Raw genomic sequence first — 16644 nt, forward strand, 5'->3', positions numbered from 1 at the left:
TTAATGGCTATAACATGTCGACAAGTTGAGCCCATAAAGTCACCGAGGTAATTAATCATTTATTGTATCTACCGGTAGTCTCTTTTTATTCTCTTCTCTTCATAAGGCTGATCTCTTCCATTCATGTTGTAGTGAATGGGTGTGGAACTCACAATAGTAGGTCAAAGTACTACAAGTGAATGCAGTACAAACAAGCAAATAGAAAACAGGATATACTATTGATACACAGATATGATAAACTACCATTTTGACATATTGAAGTTGGGATTTCTCAGGTGAAATAATAGTGCTGAAATGGAGATATTCTTAAGTGATTATAGGGTTTTTAAGGGTCAAGGACAAACTCTTGCTCAACTCAAAAGAAATACTGTGTAAAGCCTTAGTTTTATTGCCTTAAAGCTGTTGTTCGTCAAAGAATATTCGACAAGGTTGTGCTGTGCCAAATGCTGAAGGAGCAGGAGGAGGGGAGTATATTTTCTTGCAGTGCGCTGAGGCCTTGCTCTGAGCTGAGGAATGCTGGACGACTGGTTGTGTTTGTTGAGACAGACGGCAGAGGAGCAGCTCTTAGGGGGTTGATAAGTTCGTAAAGGAGTGGCAGTCACGCAGGAAGGAGCTCTAGAGTGAGAAGAGTCAACATAACAGAGTCCCTCACGTGTGCCGCCCGCCATAACCTGTCCCCGCCGTGTCCTCGTCTGCTCGGACAGGTTCAACATCAGAGGGCGGCGGGTGTAGAGTGTGGCTTTTGGTCATCACGTGCTCATGCAAATGTCCTGTCTTGTGTTTGCAGAATGTCCACAGGGCTTCTTCAAGCCTTCTGCGTCCGGGGACAAGTGTCAGCCATGTCCCGCCAACACCCAAGAGCAAGGGACAGGGGCGGCGACCTGCTCCTGTCTGGAGGGCTACTACAGGGCCCCCAGTGACTCAGAGATGGACCCCTGCTCAGGTGAACATCCGTCAAAGTATTAAATGGCATTTCAAGGCACATTTACTCTTATTATTATTCCATTTAGTACATCATAGTCACAAAAATTGTGTAAAACGTTATGGAATTGTCGAGATTTGACACTAGCTTTCAATGTTATATATAAAATAAAACGTGTTGAATAATACAAAATAAGAAAGCGTTTACTGTAGATATATTGGTTATGTTTAATAGTTGCAGTATTATATTATGTTCTGCCTGCAAGTAGCTGTAGTTGGACTGAACTCAAGTGTAAAGGAAAGGTGTGAAGTTGCACTGTGGTCTAACTTCTCGTAACCGTCTCTGGCCAGGCCTCCCGTCAGCCCCGCAGAACCTTGTGGCCAGCACCACACAGCTGTCTGCCGGGAAGCTGCTGTTGTCCTGGAGCCCCCCTGAGGACACTGGGGGGCGCTCCGACATCACCTACAGTGTGGAGTGCCAGCGCTGTGACGGCCCCGTGTGCCAGTCCTGTGGAGAGAAGATCCGCTATGATCCGTCCAGCACAGATCTGACCGATACCCGAGTGTCTGTGAGCGAGCTGGACGCACACCTCAACTACACTTTCAGCGTGGAGGCCCACAGCGGAGTGTCTGTGTACGCTCAGCAGCAGCCCTCCACCTCCGCCCTCACCACCTCGCTGCAGTACACAGGTGTGTGGCCATAAAGGCTGATGCTATCTGTGCAGAGCAAACTCTGAATCCAAATGAGAGCAGGAAGTGAGATAAGTCACCTTCTATCTGCTCTCGCCTGGAAACCACAACAACTCACCAAACTGTACCATCATGATACATTCCCCACAATATTGTGAGATTCACTACATTCCAGGACACTAATCTGAGATTTTTTTCAATGAGGAAGTGATGCACTCGATTATTGTACAGATGCCTAGCTTTACCGCTGTTTTACTTCAACACTGCTATCTCCCAATGTCCATATGTGTCTTAAAAGAATTTACCTTAACATCATCAAATCATGACTCACATAGGTCCATGTTTACAGTCTTTACAAATGTTTCATTTTTTCACACAAAAATCTTTTATACTCAGATCCACCAAAGATCACCACAATGAGACTGGTGGAGAGGACGCCCACCAGCCTGTCCCTCTCCTGGGCTGTGTCCCCCAAAGATCGGACCCCACCACGTGCCTTCCGCTACGAGCTCATGTACCGCAAGAATGTGAGACCCTAATCTTCTGTATATTGCTCTGGAGCAGCCCACCAGCTGATCATAAACTGTGGTTCAGCTCAAACCGCCTCGGCCTCTATAACATGGTTTGGATCTGTTGCAGGATGCGAGCTCAGATGTGACCACGTACACAGTCCTGATCCTGGAGAAGAACTTGGTGCAGATCAGTGACCTGGCTCCTGGGACGGCCTACCTGTTCAGAGTGCAGGCAGTCGGGACCGACGGCAGCCAAGGCACCAGCATGGAGGAGCAGTTTGAGACCTCGTCTGAAGGTACGCACTGACTCACGTGATCACGTGACTGACGTGTGATATCATGAGCTGATGCTATTTTCACTTGATTAAGCTTAGTATTGGGGGGGAATAGTTTAAGAATACAAATCTGCTTTATTTATACAGCACATTTCATAAACAGAAACAGTTTCCAATGTACACTACAAACACAAAACTATAAAAAACAACAAAAGGTCTATTAAAAGTGTTCAATTTGTACTTCATAATAAAACCATTAAAATCAAATCGAAGCAAACCATAAAATAAGACATATTATGATATTAGGATTTTGGCATTTAGTTATTTTGGAACGACACTTCAAAATAAACTAAATAAATAAATTAATACATATTTGTATTCATAATTTTTGCTAACGTCTAATTATTTACTCTTTATAAATCAATAAGAAAGTAGATGGATTGAAGATATAGAGTTGGGATGGATGAAAGAGCAATGGTGCCTGGACAATGCAGGATCACTCAAGCATCATCTCAAAATACCACTTCGAGTGAGATTATCATGATGAAGAAGCTAAATATGTCTCCTTAAATCTGCAAACTTGAATTATTGGTGTGTCAAATGTAGTATTACTGTCTAAACTCGTCCCCTCTCCGTCCTCCTCAGTGGACTCCCTCACCACCAGTAACACCGCTGTCATTTTCGGCGCGGCGCTGGGAGGCGCCGCCATGTTGTTCGTCGTCGCCGTGGTGCTGTTCCTGCGCAGACGGTCAGTGCCCCTCCCCTCCTCTGCTCCTCTGTAGTGCCCGGTCCGTAGCGCCACAGACTGCTTCCTGTCTCGTTCTCCGGGGCTTCCTTTGTGGCGCTTTCACTCTCACCTCAGCTCCCCTCTGGCCCTGCCTTTATCTGCCCGTGTGCACCAGCGGCCGTTCAGGAGGGCTCAGCACTGAATGGGCCCTGTCATTACTCAGGGTTTATTCTGCAGCGTGCGTTGGGAAGGAAACGAGTGGGAGTGGGACATTGTGATGATAAGAAGCTGGCTCTCTCTGAAGCTCTTTGTGAAGACGACCCGTGTTCATACAGTGCAACCGCAGCCTCTAATTCACCTCTGAAAACACACTCTTACCAAAAAAGCTGCTTTCTTTAAATAAAGTAGAGGAGCAGCTGTAGGATTCTAGACAGCGCTCGGGTTTTTATAAAGGTTTCAATGAGCGACAGTCAGATAATGCTGCCGTTCAATGATACAACATGGAGACTTGTTGTTTGCTTTGGTGGATGGAAGGATATAAATGTGTAAATTGTTTGTCTTTGCTTACAGAAAGAGAGGCTCTCACGTGAGACAAGGACCAGAGGACACGTACTTCTCCAGTTCAGGTGCAAATTTTGACGCTCTTCAGGTTTAATGAAAGCAAGACTTGGATTTATTTAGCTTAATGTGTTAATGAGGCTTTGGATTTGAAGAGACTCAAGTTGAAATCAAAAGTAGTATCTCCGTATACATGTTCACGAGTTAAAAACTATTTGGTGGTGAAAAGCCATCATCAGAACACTTTATACAACAAGGTCATTACATCCCCTGATTTATTATCGTTAAAATGAGAGAAGGTTTGTGAATGTTGTAAGAAGACAAAGTGAGTCAAAAGATAAAACAGTAGAAGACAAACATTTGATTTATGATTAAGTTGTTTTTTTCATACATTAAAATAAAGGACAACTTGACTATATCTCAAAGTAAAGTGTGACTTTGCAGGAAAACGATTGAACACTTAAATAAATGGAACTGATTAAATGAATGAATGAATGAATCTAGACACTTTTTTACCTGGTATTACGGCCCTGAATGATCACCGAGTCTCGTGTATTTTCCTGCAGAACAACTGAAGCCTCTCAAGACCTACGTGGACCCTCACACCTATGAAGACCCCAACACGGCAGTCATGAAGTTTGCCACAGAGATCCACCCCAACCACATCAGCAAGCAGAAAGTGATCGGAGCCGGTGAGCGACGCGCGGTGACAGATCCTTCCCGATCCGCCAGTCCGTGTTTGGATTGAGCGTTTCGGCTTCGCGGCTCGGGTGACGGCGCTTGCTTTAGTGCGATTATCGGCCCTTTGTCAGTGCCAGTCAGGCCGTTCCCGCTCCGCAAGTCACGGCGTTTGTTTTGTGTGGTGACTGTCGGCATGCAGGGCTGAGATGGTTTACAAAGAAAGGTGTTTTGCTTTTCCGAGGAGCAACCCGAGCCCTCCTCTGCGGGTCTCTGGCAGGATCGGTGTAGTGGAGCGTGACCACCTTTAGCCCCCGGAACCTACGGGCGCTCGGAAAGGCCCCTCCTCCCTCTGTTTCCCACGACTGCGGGCTGGCCTCGTGTGACAGCTGATTCCCATGGCCGCATGGAGGGGCCGCCGCCCTCTGAACACCTCGCTCAGAGCCCCCCGGGGCAGACACACACGTGGCCACACGCGACTCGTTCTCGAATCTCTGTCAACTGACCAAAAATATGAACCCGCAAAAAGGTTTAGACCACGTACAAGTCACAAATAATAAGACAAAAAGCTATATTTCGGTAAGAATGTACTTGCAGTTTAGATCAAGGTAGTGTCACCTGGTTTGTTTTTGTTTTTCCTTTATGTATCCAACGCTTCTGAACGGATCTACTTTAACCTTATTTAGAAATGTATTCATAAAGATTACAGATTGTATGGTAGTCGGATGATTTCAGGTGTAGTCAAAGTATTGTGCAATGTAATTCGTGCGTTCTACTTCCAGATAGCATGTAACGACAAGCACATTTATCAACCCTCCCCGCTCGTTTTACTAAGCAGAAGCTGTATGGCTGGCTTTCAGTTGTCATTTTGTTTTCTTAATCTGAATTCCTCAAAAGGACACGCTCCTGAACACTAGTTGAAATAACCTGACTGAGCGCTCCAGTAGAACGTTTTGAGTAGAGCCACTGCTCCTCCTCGCAGATACCAGTCCCAACCATTGAACAAAACAAACATGTACTTCTTTATAATCACCAAAAGTTAGAGAATTGACCGGTCATTTACAGAGGATGATGTATAATTCCTTTACTGATAAAGTAGTTATACATTATCGTCTGTATTACTTTATCAATGGCGTACATCTTGCTTCAGTTACAGAGCTGTCAGATTAAACGTCATATTCTGATGCTCGCAGGAGAGTTTGGAGAGGTTTACCGTGGAAACCTAAAGGTGCCTGGGAGGAAGGAGGTGGCCGTGGCCATAAAGACCCTGAAACCAGGCTACAGCGAGAAGCAGAGGCAGGACTTCCTGAGCGAGGCCTCCATCATGGGCCAGTTCTCACACCAGAACATCATCCGCCTGGAGGGGGTGGTCACTAAATGTAGGCGCAACACTGCTGCTCTCACTGGTGTAGCGGTCAGTGAGTGTGACGCAGATGTTTGACCCCTGTTCTCTCTGTGCAGTCAAACACGCCATGATCGTCACAGAGTACATGGAGAACGGAGCTCTGGACCGCTTCCTCAAGGTCCGCCCACTATCCCTATAATGCTATTGCAATATTTGACCGGCTGGAAGAAAGTCACATTCAACCTTGCCTTCTTGACCTGTCCAGGATCACGATGGAGAGTTCTCGTCCTTCCAGCTGGTGGGCATGCTCCGTGGGATCGCCGCAGGCATGAAGTACCTCTCCGACATGAGCTACGTGCACCGGGACCTCGCCGCACGCAACATCCTAGTCAACAACACGATGGAGTGTAAGGTGTCCGACTTTGGCCTGTCGCGAGTACTGGAGGATGACCCTGAGGGCACCTACACCACCAGCGTGAGTCCCACTGGACATACAGGTTTGAATTCATGCATTCAACGTTGACTTAACACAAGTCTGTTTTTTCTCTGTTTGCTCACAGGGAGGTAAGATTCCCATCCGCTGGACAGCCCCAGAGGCCATCGCCTACAGGAAGTTCACTTCAGCCAGTGACGTGTGGAGCTTTGGGATCGTCATGTGGGAGGTGATGGCGTTTGGGGAGAGGCCGTACTGGGACATGAGCAACCACGAGGTGAGAGTCCATGAAGTGATAGATACGGGCAAAACGGCTTTACTTTTATATTTAATCTTGTATTTGTGAAACGTGTTTGTTCATCTGTGAAGCATACAAAGAGTATATCGTAATGTTGGTCAGTTAGTAGCAGTATTTGCGATGAGAACATGGAGGACAGACCAGTTGAAATACAATGTAGGTTCCATGTACATCAACATCTGCATTTGTCTTTTGTCACGTTGTAGGTGATGAAAGCTATAAACGAGGCCTTCCGTCTGCCCGCTCCCATGGACTGTCCCTCCGCCGTGTACCAGCTCATGCTGCAGTGCTGGCTCCAGGACCGATCCAAGAGGCCAAAGTTCGGAGATATCGTGCCCCTGCTGGACAAGCTGCTGCGGAGCCCCGACTCCCTCAAGACCATCGCAGACTTTGACCCACGGTAACATTTATTTTCACTGTATTCTGTATAACTTGTGCGTTTGTCTCAGAGTGGCTGTACAGCTGCTGCCTCCATCCACAGAAGCTCCAAGCCTTATATCAGGTTTATATTTAGTCTGAGCTGTTAACTAGATTTCCTCATGGTCCGGACTGACTTCATATACCTGAAAGGAGATTATGTCACAATTCTATAAACTCAAAGATGTGTTTAAACTTTACCAAAGGATTTTAAGTTACCGTATTAAGTTAACTTTGACTTCCCTCAAAATACATCCGTGCAGTGATTCTTCTGCTTGGAAACACTAGGCTAGCATTTGGTTTAATTGATCTTTTCCAATCTGTAAATATAGCTCCCAAGCAATTTACCTTGGTACAAATCCAGTTGTACTTTTGTAACCTTTGGTCTAAATGGGTGTGGTCATTCCTCTAATGTGTATAGCCTTTGTATCAAGTGGAAAGGCACATTGTTTAACATAGGATTGTTTGTAGAATAATCATTCCATACAATAACTGTTATTGTTTTTGCACGTTTAAAAGGACCCAGAGTTGCTCTGTTTTGAGACTCTTAAGTATATACCCCATGCAGTACTTATGGGAATTGATTTTGGACCTGCTCCAGCTCCAAACAATTCAAAGTTGGGCCAAAGATTTAAACGTAGACCCACAGCTGAGAGCGCTTAGCTGAAATGGAGCAGGGATCTCTACATTTATACTGCACTGGAGGTTATCACTGAGTCCTACAACTTTCTGCTCACCACAGGCCAACATATGGCTGAGTTATGTGATATTACACGCTCTGATGGAGATTCAATTTGATTTGACATTTTCAAACGGGTGTAATTTGGTTTTCACTATGTCTCGACTGACCTCGGCAGCACTCGTGTGTTACTCAGCTCAAATACAGAGGAGGACTCTTGATGCTGGTCATATGCAGTTACGATGTAAAGGCAGCAAAGCTAGTTACATTGTAAATGGTTTTAAGAGGGCCGCCTGTTAGGGCTTTTAGCCCCAGGGATAACGGGTCAAATGTGTGCAGACTACACCAGTAATTATGCCTCCCTTTACTTTCAATTTGTATAATCCATTTTTTCTAAATATAAACTATATTCAAACTATTGTGAAAGTGTTAAAAAATATGTTTTACAAATCTATATTATTTTATTCTAATTTATATTTAATAATTTCCTTAAATAAAATGGAAATAAGTTGGGAAAGCTGCACAATAAAATTAAACTGTATTTTGAATACAATAAATGGCTATTTCCCAAGAATATTGGCACACAGCCATTTAATGAAAGGTACACATCTGGTGGATGTTCTACCATCTGCTGGTCTCCATGGAGCTGTTACTGCTTTGCCAAGAATATTTGACAGTATGGCATTAAACTTATCTCTCCATGGAGACACACAGGTGATGCCACCAGGTCAGATCTATGGAGCAGTGAGCCCACTCACAGTTTGAGGCATATTAGAGAAATAAATCCTGCACTTACAATTGAACACATACAAGATCCGTTTAATGCCATACTGTGGGACATTGCTGTCACTATAACATTTGCATAGAGAGAAGCAGGTGGCAGACCATTCCAGAAAGGTTACATAGTGCACCTTTAAATGTTGGCCTGGTTGTGGAGAAGAGGAGAAAGGTGCGTCTTTCTGCCTTATGGCCTTTCTCCAACTGCTCCAACTGGTTTTGATTACCACACCGGTTCTTGCTCTGTAATTACCAACCCCAGCCCTCTGCCTTTCTTCTGGAAAAGCCTGTTGATTATTGTCATTTGGAACTACTTTTCTCTCCCTCTGCAGCATATCCATCCGCCTGCCCAGCACCAGCGGCTCGGACGGTTCCCCCTTCAGGTCGGTGCCAGAATGGCTAGAGTCCATCAAGATGAGCCAGTACAGCGAGAACTTTACCCGCGCCGGAGTGGTCACCATGGACCAGGTTCTGCAGATGAAGAACGAGTGAGTGTCTTTCAATTGTTCATCACAACTAACAGAGGTCCGTCTTTGGAAACCTTTAAAATGTAGTTACAGTTCATACTATAAGATGTTTTTAGTTGTGTTTTGGGAGTGTTTCTTTTTAATTGAATTTGCATTTTCAGTTCAAAAACACTTCAAACAGTTTCTGCGTCTCTTCTATCAGCCTTGTTTATCCAGATCTTTTCAGAAATGGTCAAAAACATCACTGGCTCACTCATTATAGCTACATTACCAATGGGGCATCATGGCAATGGTGTAATTGGTTTAGGAATTAGCCACAAAGTCCACTTAAGTCTATACTGAAAAAGGAGAAGCTGTGCCCTGCCGCGAGATGATTGAACAAGAGACATGAACAAACACATGTGTAGGCAAAAACATGCAAACGAATAGAACATTTACTTGTTCTACTCATAAATATTTAAAATTCCAAAAGAAGCAAGTAAAAAACTAAGATAGCTTGCACAACAAGCTGTTCCCAGTTTGTCAATGTATGTAACACATCATGAACCTTCACACATGAAATACTCAAACCCAACCACTTAAAAACATTTGACATTGTCGTACATCGTGACCTTGCATTTTTTAAGTCAAGTAAAATTAGGTTTAGACAGAGAATCCAGCCGTACTGTAATTTGCCATCAGTAATAAGTAACCCATTCTAATCTGAGACCTATTATGCAACTCCTGGGAGCCAGCACTTAGCATAAGAATGTGCTCCTTTAGCGGTTTATGTTTTCCCAAAAGTAACCTAAAAGTTGCAAGCCAACACAAGTATTTCCACACAACATGAGAAATAGTTGATATGGAAAAACTAATGTGGGAGGAGGGCTTGATTTGCGGTCGGCGGTTTGTCCTCCTCTCTGTCTCTCACTCCACTCGGGTCTCATCCCTCGCTCGGAGCTCACACTGGGCCAAGGCTGCTGGACGCTGTGGCCAGAGGGGGGCACGGCTCCGACTTTAAAGTGGCGCGGACCGGGGTAGATTAGTCTGCTGAGGGAGATGGACGAGAGCAGAGCCTGGAAGTGGGCATGTTTGTGCTTTTAGCAAGACGGAGGAGGTGAGCTCAGAGCGCACCCTGTGAACTCCACAATGGCATCGTCTGGAGCAATTGGAAGGTCCTGTGTGTGTAAGGGAGAATTTAATGGTCGAGGCTTAACCTTTAGGGAGCGATGCTTTAGCTGAGCACATAATGGAAGGGTAGGAGAGTTAACGAGGGCCAGGGTCTCCGGAGCGACCACATGAGACGCCCTGAGAGCCGGAGACGTGGTCGGGCCGGGGACATGCGAGGAGACAGTGGAGAGCCGCATTCAACTGGGATTAATCACAATTTTACACTTTATGTTGCGCGTTACGTTCAAATAGCATGGGATTTACCAATGATTGGGATTGGAAACTACTGTTTGTGGAATATTAGGCCAATGATAATTTGAAAAGAATGTGGACATAGTAGAAACGCCCATCTTTTAACCTCAATGGCAGCAACCACTGTAAGAGCGACTTGGATGACGCTTGATCTGAATAGAATATGGTCTACCAGACAAATTATATTTACCACTTCAATATTTTCTAATGTAAACAACCACAACAATGTCGCAGTAGAAATGTGAAACACGCAGCACTTTATTGTGTGATTATGTAAAGCTACAATAGGATATTTTCAGAAATACAGTGGGGATTGTATGATGTAGAAGCCATGGAGATGTTTACCATGTTGTTTTGGCCTGGGGTCACTGCCTCAGTTAAAAGACACATGGCAAAGACCTTGGAAACTGTACTTAATGTAAGTGTTGGTGGAAAAGGATGGACGTTTCACAATTTGAGCATTATCATAATAATCTGTAACAGTTTTCGTTTCCCCAAGAGCAGAATACTTTCCATTCTCCTGCAGCTTTTAATGTGGTTCTGATCAAAATAAAGGCGTTCTGGGCCACAAGAAATTAAGTAGGCTTAAATACAAAGGAATTGAGCTTTAAGAGATGAAGAATTTTACACGTTAAATCATTTTCACTGTGGAATTTCTTAATAAATAGTCCGTGTTTTGTTTTTGTGTTTTTATGGTGGGACACACACGATGATCATTGTTAGGGGTTTATGTGGGATTTTATGATTCTATACTGGGCTATTACATTTCAGGAATTACTGGTAGTAGAGTTAGGCATGTTTTGTCACACATTACACAATACATAACACATTATACAAATTGTTGTTTTTAACTTGTTTTTATTTTATTTCAATTATACTGTATCATATCCTAAAAAAATATATTTCCAGAACAATGTCAGTTACATTTACAAAAGCCATGTCTTCCTCTTTGACAAAACAAGTATAGAAAAAAGTTAAAAAATCAGGAAAACGGTTTGTTCAAATAAAAATTGTTGTAGCCCAATGTCGGGTCCAAATGTAAACTGAGAACCACTGGTATAATATGAACACTATCAGAGCAGATTAAAACAAGAAAAGTGTTATATACAGTTATGTTTATGTGCTTTAGTGGTCCATTCGTGTATGTATTTATATTGTTAGGGGTTTAGTGTGTCAAGTATACGCCTAACTTTAAGAACGAGCAGTACAATACGTAAGAAGAACATGTCTGCTCCGCTCCTTCCTGCACCTGGTTCTCTGGATTTGAACTTTGAAGACAGATCCTGAGGCTTTCTGGGCTCACACATGATGTTAAAGCTGCGAAGTCCTAAACACAGCAGTGCAGAGCAGGGCTGTAATTATCCTCTTAATGATTTAACGAGGATTCTCCGCTGACCATGAAGGAGTTTGTCTGGTGAGCGGTAAATAGCAGCCTGCAGAACGCTCCCAGATGCAGATGAAACGGAGGCTGCAGATCACACCATGTGGAGCGCTTCAAAAGAGCAGTGTCACACGCAGACAGGCTCGGATCGTCCCGCTGTGGACATGATGGATGCCTGTGCACGAGTACTGCACCATATAGCTTTAATGTGTAGGTCTGAATCAGGGGGGCTCAGTATGATCAGGGCATCACGAGTGGTATGAAACGTTTTTGCTCTTCGAGACACTATTTCATTTTATTCAAATCTTATTCCACTTTTGTTATTATTTTGGAAAGAGTTTAAACTTTATATGACAAATAAATACAAATAAAATACATAAAATACAAGCTATGCACATTAGACAAACTGTCCACATACTTGCTTTTCCCACAATCCCCATTCACCCACTTTTTTAGTGTTTATCTGCATTTATCTGCATTTATCTGCATTTATCTGCATTTATCTGCAGTCTGTCTGTGTGACTCGGGTTATATTGTGACTTTGCTGGGATGTATTGTCCCTGAGGTAAATATTTATCACAGTTTTACGTCAGACAAGTTAGAGTTTGTAAAGAAAAAACGAAAAGTTGAAAACGTCAGGAAGTAGAGCAGAGAAGTCTATGTCATTAATAAGCCACATTGACATTCTGACATTAATGTATCAAATGTCAAATCCTAACTATTGTGTAATTTATATGGATTTTACCCATTGTTTATAATCTGGTTGCTAGGTAACAGTTGTGGATTTACATTTTTCGTAAAATTTACGAATCATATCCAGGATGTACAGTTATAAACCTCACCCCAAAATGGTCAAACTGGGGAACAATAGGCAAAAGGTTTATTAAAATATCAAGTATAATCATGTTCATTACTTTTTAGTGAAATGTGTAGTCACATCCTGTTACTTTAACAAAATATTTAGACCACTACAAGCTGTTGTTGTTGTCCTTGCGGGATGTCACTTTACAACTAAATTATTCTCTGGAGGTTATTTTGTTGGAAAACATTGAGGGTTCATTTGTTGCCAGGATAATCAGAGACTCAATGTTCTGAAAAACAAAGTTACGGTTTAAAAATGTTTTATCATGTTAGACATGTACAATAGACATGCTGTTCTGTACCAGAAGATATCTTTTGCTATTTTTAGATAAATTATTCCCTGTCATGACTTACTATCTTTTAGAACGTTCACAATGTTCTTGAACACATTGACGTCAACATCAAAACTCCTCTGACCCGATTGTGGGCTTTGAACTCCCTTTGGAGAATCACATCAAGATTATTAGGCCCGAGCGCCACAAGCTGGTGAGAGGCCTATTAATCTCGTACGTAGTGCGCACAAAATCGAGCTCGAAGTGCTCGCCCACTTCCAAACACTCACTCACACACTCCTTCACTCACGCACGCCCCGTGCATACTAATTAGTAGTAGGAAAATGGAACATTACCGTTGTAAACGGGCGAAGCCCGTGCAAAAGTGCGCACTAAACGAGCACTTTACAAAGCACTCATTTGCGCTAAGTAGCTCACGAATACGTTCCCCATCTCTTGCATGTTCCGTGCATATAAGCATGTAATGCAAAAATTTAATATTATTACTGTATAGAGGGCCAAAAACACAAAGTGGGCGGAGCCCACTCAAAATTAACGAAAGTACCCGTCAGTGACCAGGGACCCACACCATGAGGTAGGAAAGCGCGAGCGCTTTCCGAAAATGTATAGTTTATGATATTTGAAAAATGGGAAACATTGTTTTCGCATCGGAATATTATTCTTTCTTCTTTTTCTTTTTCTTTTTTTTCTTCTTTTTCTTCTTTTTCTTCTTTTTCTTCTTTTTCTTCTTTTTCTTCTTTTTCTTTTTCTTTTTCTTTTTCTTTTTCTTTTTCTTCTTCTTTTTCTTCTTCTTCTTCTTCTTTTTTTTCTTTCGCGGGAACAACCCCCCTATTTTTCACCCAGTGAACATTGACGAAAAGTCCCAAAAATGTTCACACCTCTAAAAATCGTGCCTCTACATTCTGGCTATTTCCCTTTTCTAAAATATAAAAAAATTGGCGCGTCAGCGCCCCCAAATGTACCAAAAATGCATTGAGAGATAGACCCAAAAAAAATCTGATCGTAGAATCATGAAATTTGGCGCAGAGGTTGATGGTGACAAGAGAAGTAAAAAATATTATTACGGCAACGCCGTCCGCCCAACCAAATGTCGGCCATATTGGTTCAAAAATGGCTAAACATGACTCGAGAGTTTTTCCAAACGTCGTACTTTTACGAACTCCTCCCAGGGCGTTGGCTCTAAAAAGCTGAAATTTGGTGAAAATGCTACTGAGGAGTGGGACATCAAAAGTTATTCAAATTACATTGATACCTGTCACGGTCTCTGTGCGGCGAAGCCGCAAACTTTAGCTAGAATTTCAGAAATCTCCCAAATTTAACATTTCTGCCGTTTGCGCAGATAAAGTCCGAGTTGCGTCAAATTAGAATCAGTTGTTAAACTCTTTGCGCTAAACGTACTTGAAGTGAAATAAATTCATTTGGCGCCACAGCGCCCCCTACAGATTTTATATGGAGGTTAAATGTTTAGTTTTGCGAAATTTTATGAAATTTGACACACAACTCAATTTTAGCATCCCCATCAAAAAAGTCAATGAGACCCATGTCATAATTGTTATGGCGTTGCCGTAGCGATGACCAAAACCTCCCATGTTATTCCAATGGGGAAATCGCCAGAACATGTTTACACTTTAGACTTTCACAAACTCCTCTCAGGGCGTTAGACATATTAACCTGAAATTTGGTGAGACTCATCTTCAGGGGTGGACCATCAAAAGTTATTCACATTTTTATTCAAAGAGTCACGGTGTCTGTGCGGACATTTTGCCAAGAATTCAAAATAAAATAGCTTTTTGATGGTAGAACAAAGGGGAGAAGATGTGACAGCGTCACAGATTCAGCAGTAGGCGTAATAAAAGGACAATTGGGGCACGTTAGCGCCCCCTCCTCTTGCGGCGTGGCGGCGGCGTGGCGAGGGCCGATCATTGCCGCTTGCGGCTATATTTAAGATTATTATTCATTAAAAGACTTTGAGACGCGGCATTAACCTTGACATTTTGTGTGTGTTCCAGAGACATCAAAAACATCGGCGTTCGTCTGCCGGGGCATCTGAAACGAATCGCCTACAGCATCCTGGGCCTGAAGGACCAGACCAGCACCTTGAGCGTGTTCGCCGTGTGACCCCCCGACCTTTACACGGATACTAGTCTTTGACCTTCGACCCCCTGAACTCTGAGCTAGAGCTAAAGGCATGGAGGGACTGACCCAGCGGACGCTACCAGGAGCTGGCATCGGAACACAAATACCTAGCAATAATGTCCCACGTGGCCTTTCGATTTTTGTAGATATAATTTCATTATTCACTTCCTTATCCAGTCACTGCTTTTGTTCCTGTTTTTGGCCCTCCTGGAGCCGGTAGTGAGGATGACAGGCCCGGCCCAGCGTCAGCAAAGCTCTAAACTGGCACTTTGTTCGGACCACTTCCTGTCAACCCATGTATGGACGCAGCGGGGGGGAGGGGCATGGCTGCGGTGAGCTAGGGCTGGCCCGGGTGTGACCTCGTGGACTGGAGTGAGACTGGCCTGCTACCGATATTAAGCTAGAATCATATAATAGTTGTTATATGAAAGAAAAAAAATACTTTGTGGTACTTGTGTGTATATACTGTAATCTTTTCGCTTCAGTTCCCGTTTCGGGCAGTTACCAAATACTTCTTGATGTAGCACTTAGTTCAATATTCACTTTTGGAAATTTCAATGCATTTTTCTGTTTTAAATCTAGTGCTGTTTGTGTGGAGAAGACAATAGAATTCAATGTAAGTCAGTGATGTTAAACCAGTCTTAATATTTCCACTAAAATTCATAAAAATGCTATTTACTTACCCGCCTTAACGAAGAACTGCATGTTATGGCCAAAGCTGGTAAATTCACATGAAAATAGAAAAGACAAAGCGTTTTTACAATGTTAAATATATTATGCTGATTTCTATGGGCGAACCTTAAATCTCTGACATGCTTAAACGCTCTGGGCTGGTCGGATGTTTTTTGTGTCTGTTTACTTTGCAAGACCAGCCCTACAGGTTGACTTATGGCGTTGATTTAATTTCACGAGCGTTAAGTTGCTTTAATCTTTTGCTGAACTTGATGTTTTTTGCGATTGCGTTTGAATCTAAAGTGCCTGCGTGTGTCGTGTGACCTTTAAAGTGCTCTTAATGATGACTGCAAACCTGCGTGTTACTGATCTACTTGAATACAACTATCCTCCCTCTTATTATGTACCTGCTAGACACGCATTTGGAAAAGGGATATTTTAACTCTGTCCGCGGATACTTTTGTACCTTTTGTCTGATTCTCGAAATTATTTTTGTATCTGCTCCATTTGTGCTGCCTTTTCTGAAATCCGGAGACCTCTTTTCTCTCTCCTCCTTCCAGTTTTATACCATATTTAATAGTATTTATTTTGTACTTTTATTTATTTACTCTGTTGAACACTGAGCTGGGATTATAATTGAAGGCTGTTCTCTTCTTAATAAAACTGTCTAAGCGAACCTGGTGTCACTGATGTGTGTAGCATGTGCGTGAGTGATTGACAGAGGAATGTCAGAATGGCTGCCGGGATGTTTAGTCTTCACCTGGATATCCTTCCGACCTTAATCCAGACTGATGTCCTCTGATAAACACTGGAGTTCTCCATTTACCAGTGTGGGAATATCAAAACACATGAATAAGATAATATATCATGGTTCATAGCATATTAACTGAATTCAAATCTATTGAAATGGACAAATCCTTCAGGTTTTGTGCAGTTTCTGGGGAGGTTTTAAGTACTGGAAACTACCAATACCACCCACACATACACCATTCCACCCCAGTCCAGAGATGGCCTTATACTGTACGTGACATTACAGCACATTTCACAGGAAATGTTTTGTCTTCGTTGACGCATGGACTCAAATAACATGAAATAAATGAAATTGACATTTTCAGACAAGGTG

General features: G+C 42.9%; 1 protein-coding gene across 1 annotated transcript in view; it reads left to right on the top strand.

Annotated features, from left to right (window-relative positions):
• epha2b (eph receptor A2 b) overlaps positions 1–16197 on the top strand; it is a 36449-nt gene extending 20252 nt beyond the window's left edge. The window contains exons 4-17 of the mRNA XM_072449464.1: positions 788–943; positions 1273–1611; positions 2008–2138; positions 2251–2419; positions 3044–3146; positions 3696–3751; positions 4250–4375; positions 5555–5740; positions 5823–5884; positions 5972–6181; positions 6267–6416; positions 6644–6837; positions 8643–8798; positions 14723–16197. Coding sequence (XP_072305565.1) covers positions 788–943; positions 1273–1611; positions 2008–2138; positions 2251–2419; positions 3044–3146; positions 3696–3751; positions 4250–4375; positions 5555–5740; positions 5823–5884; positions 5972–6181; positions 6267–6416; positions 6644–6837; positions 8643–8798; positions 14723–14831 — 2147 coding nt within the window. The 3' untranslated portion in view covers positions 14832–16197. The remainder of the gene's footprint in view (positions 1–787; positions 944–1272; positions 1612–2007; positions 2139–2250; positions 2420–3043; positions 3147–3695; positions 3752–4249; positions 4376–5554; positions 5741–5822; positions 5885–5971; positions 6182–6266; positions 6417–6643; positions 6838–8642; positions 8799–14722) is intronic.
• The last annotated feature ends 447 nt before the right edge of the window (positions 16198–16644 follow it).

Source organism: Eucyclogobius newberryi, unplaced genomic scaffold (genome assembly GCF_026437365.1).
Source record: "Eucyclogobius newberryi isolate DKJ021-1_F unplaced genomic scaffold, fEucNew1.0.hap1 SCAF_17, whole genome shotgun sequence".
Taxonomy (NCBI): domain Eukaryota; kingdom Metazoa; phylum Chordata; class Actinopteri; order Gobiiformes; family Gobiidae; genus Eucyclogobius; species Eucyclogobius newberryi.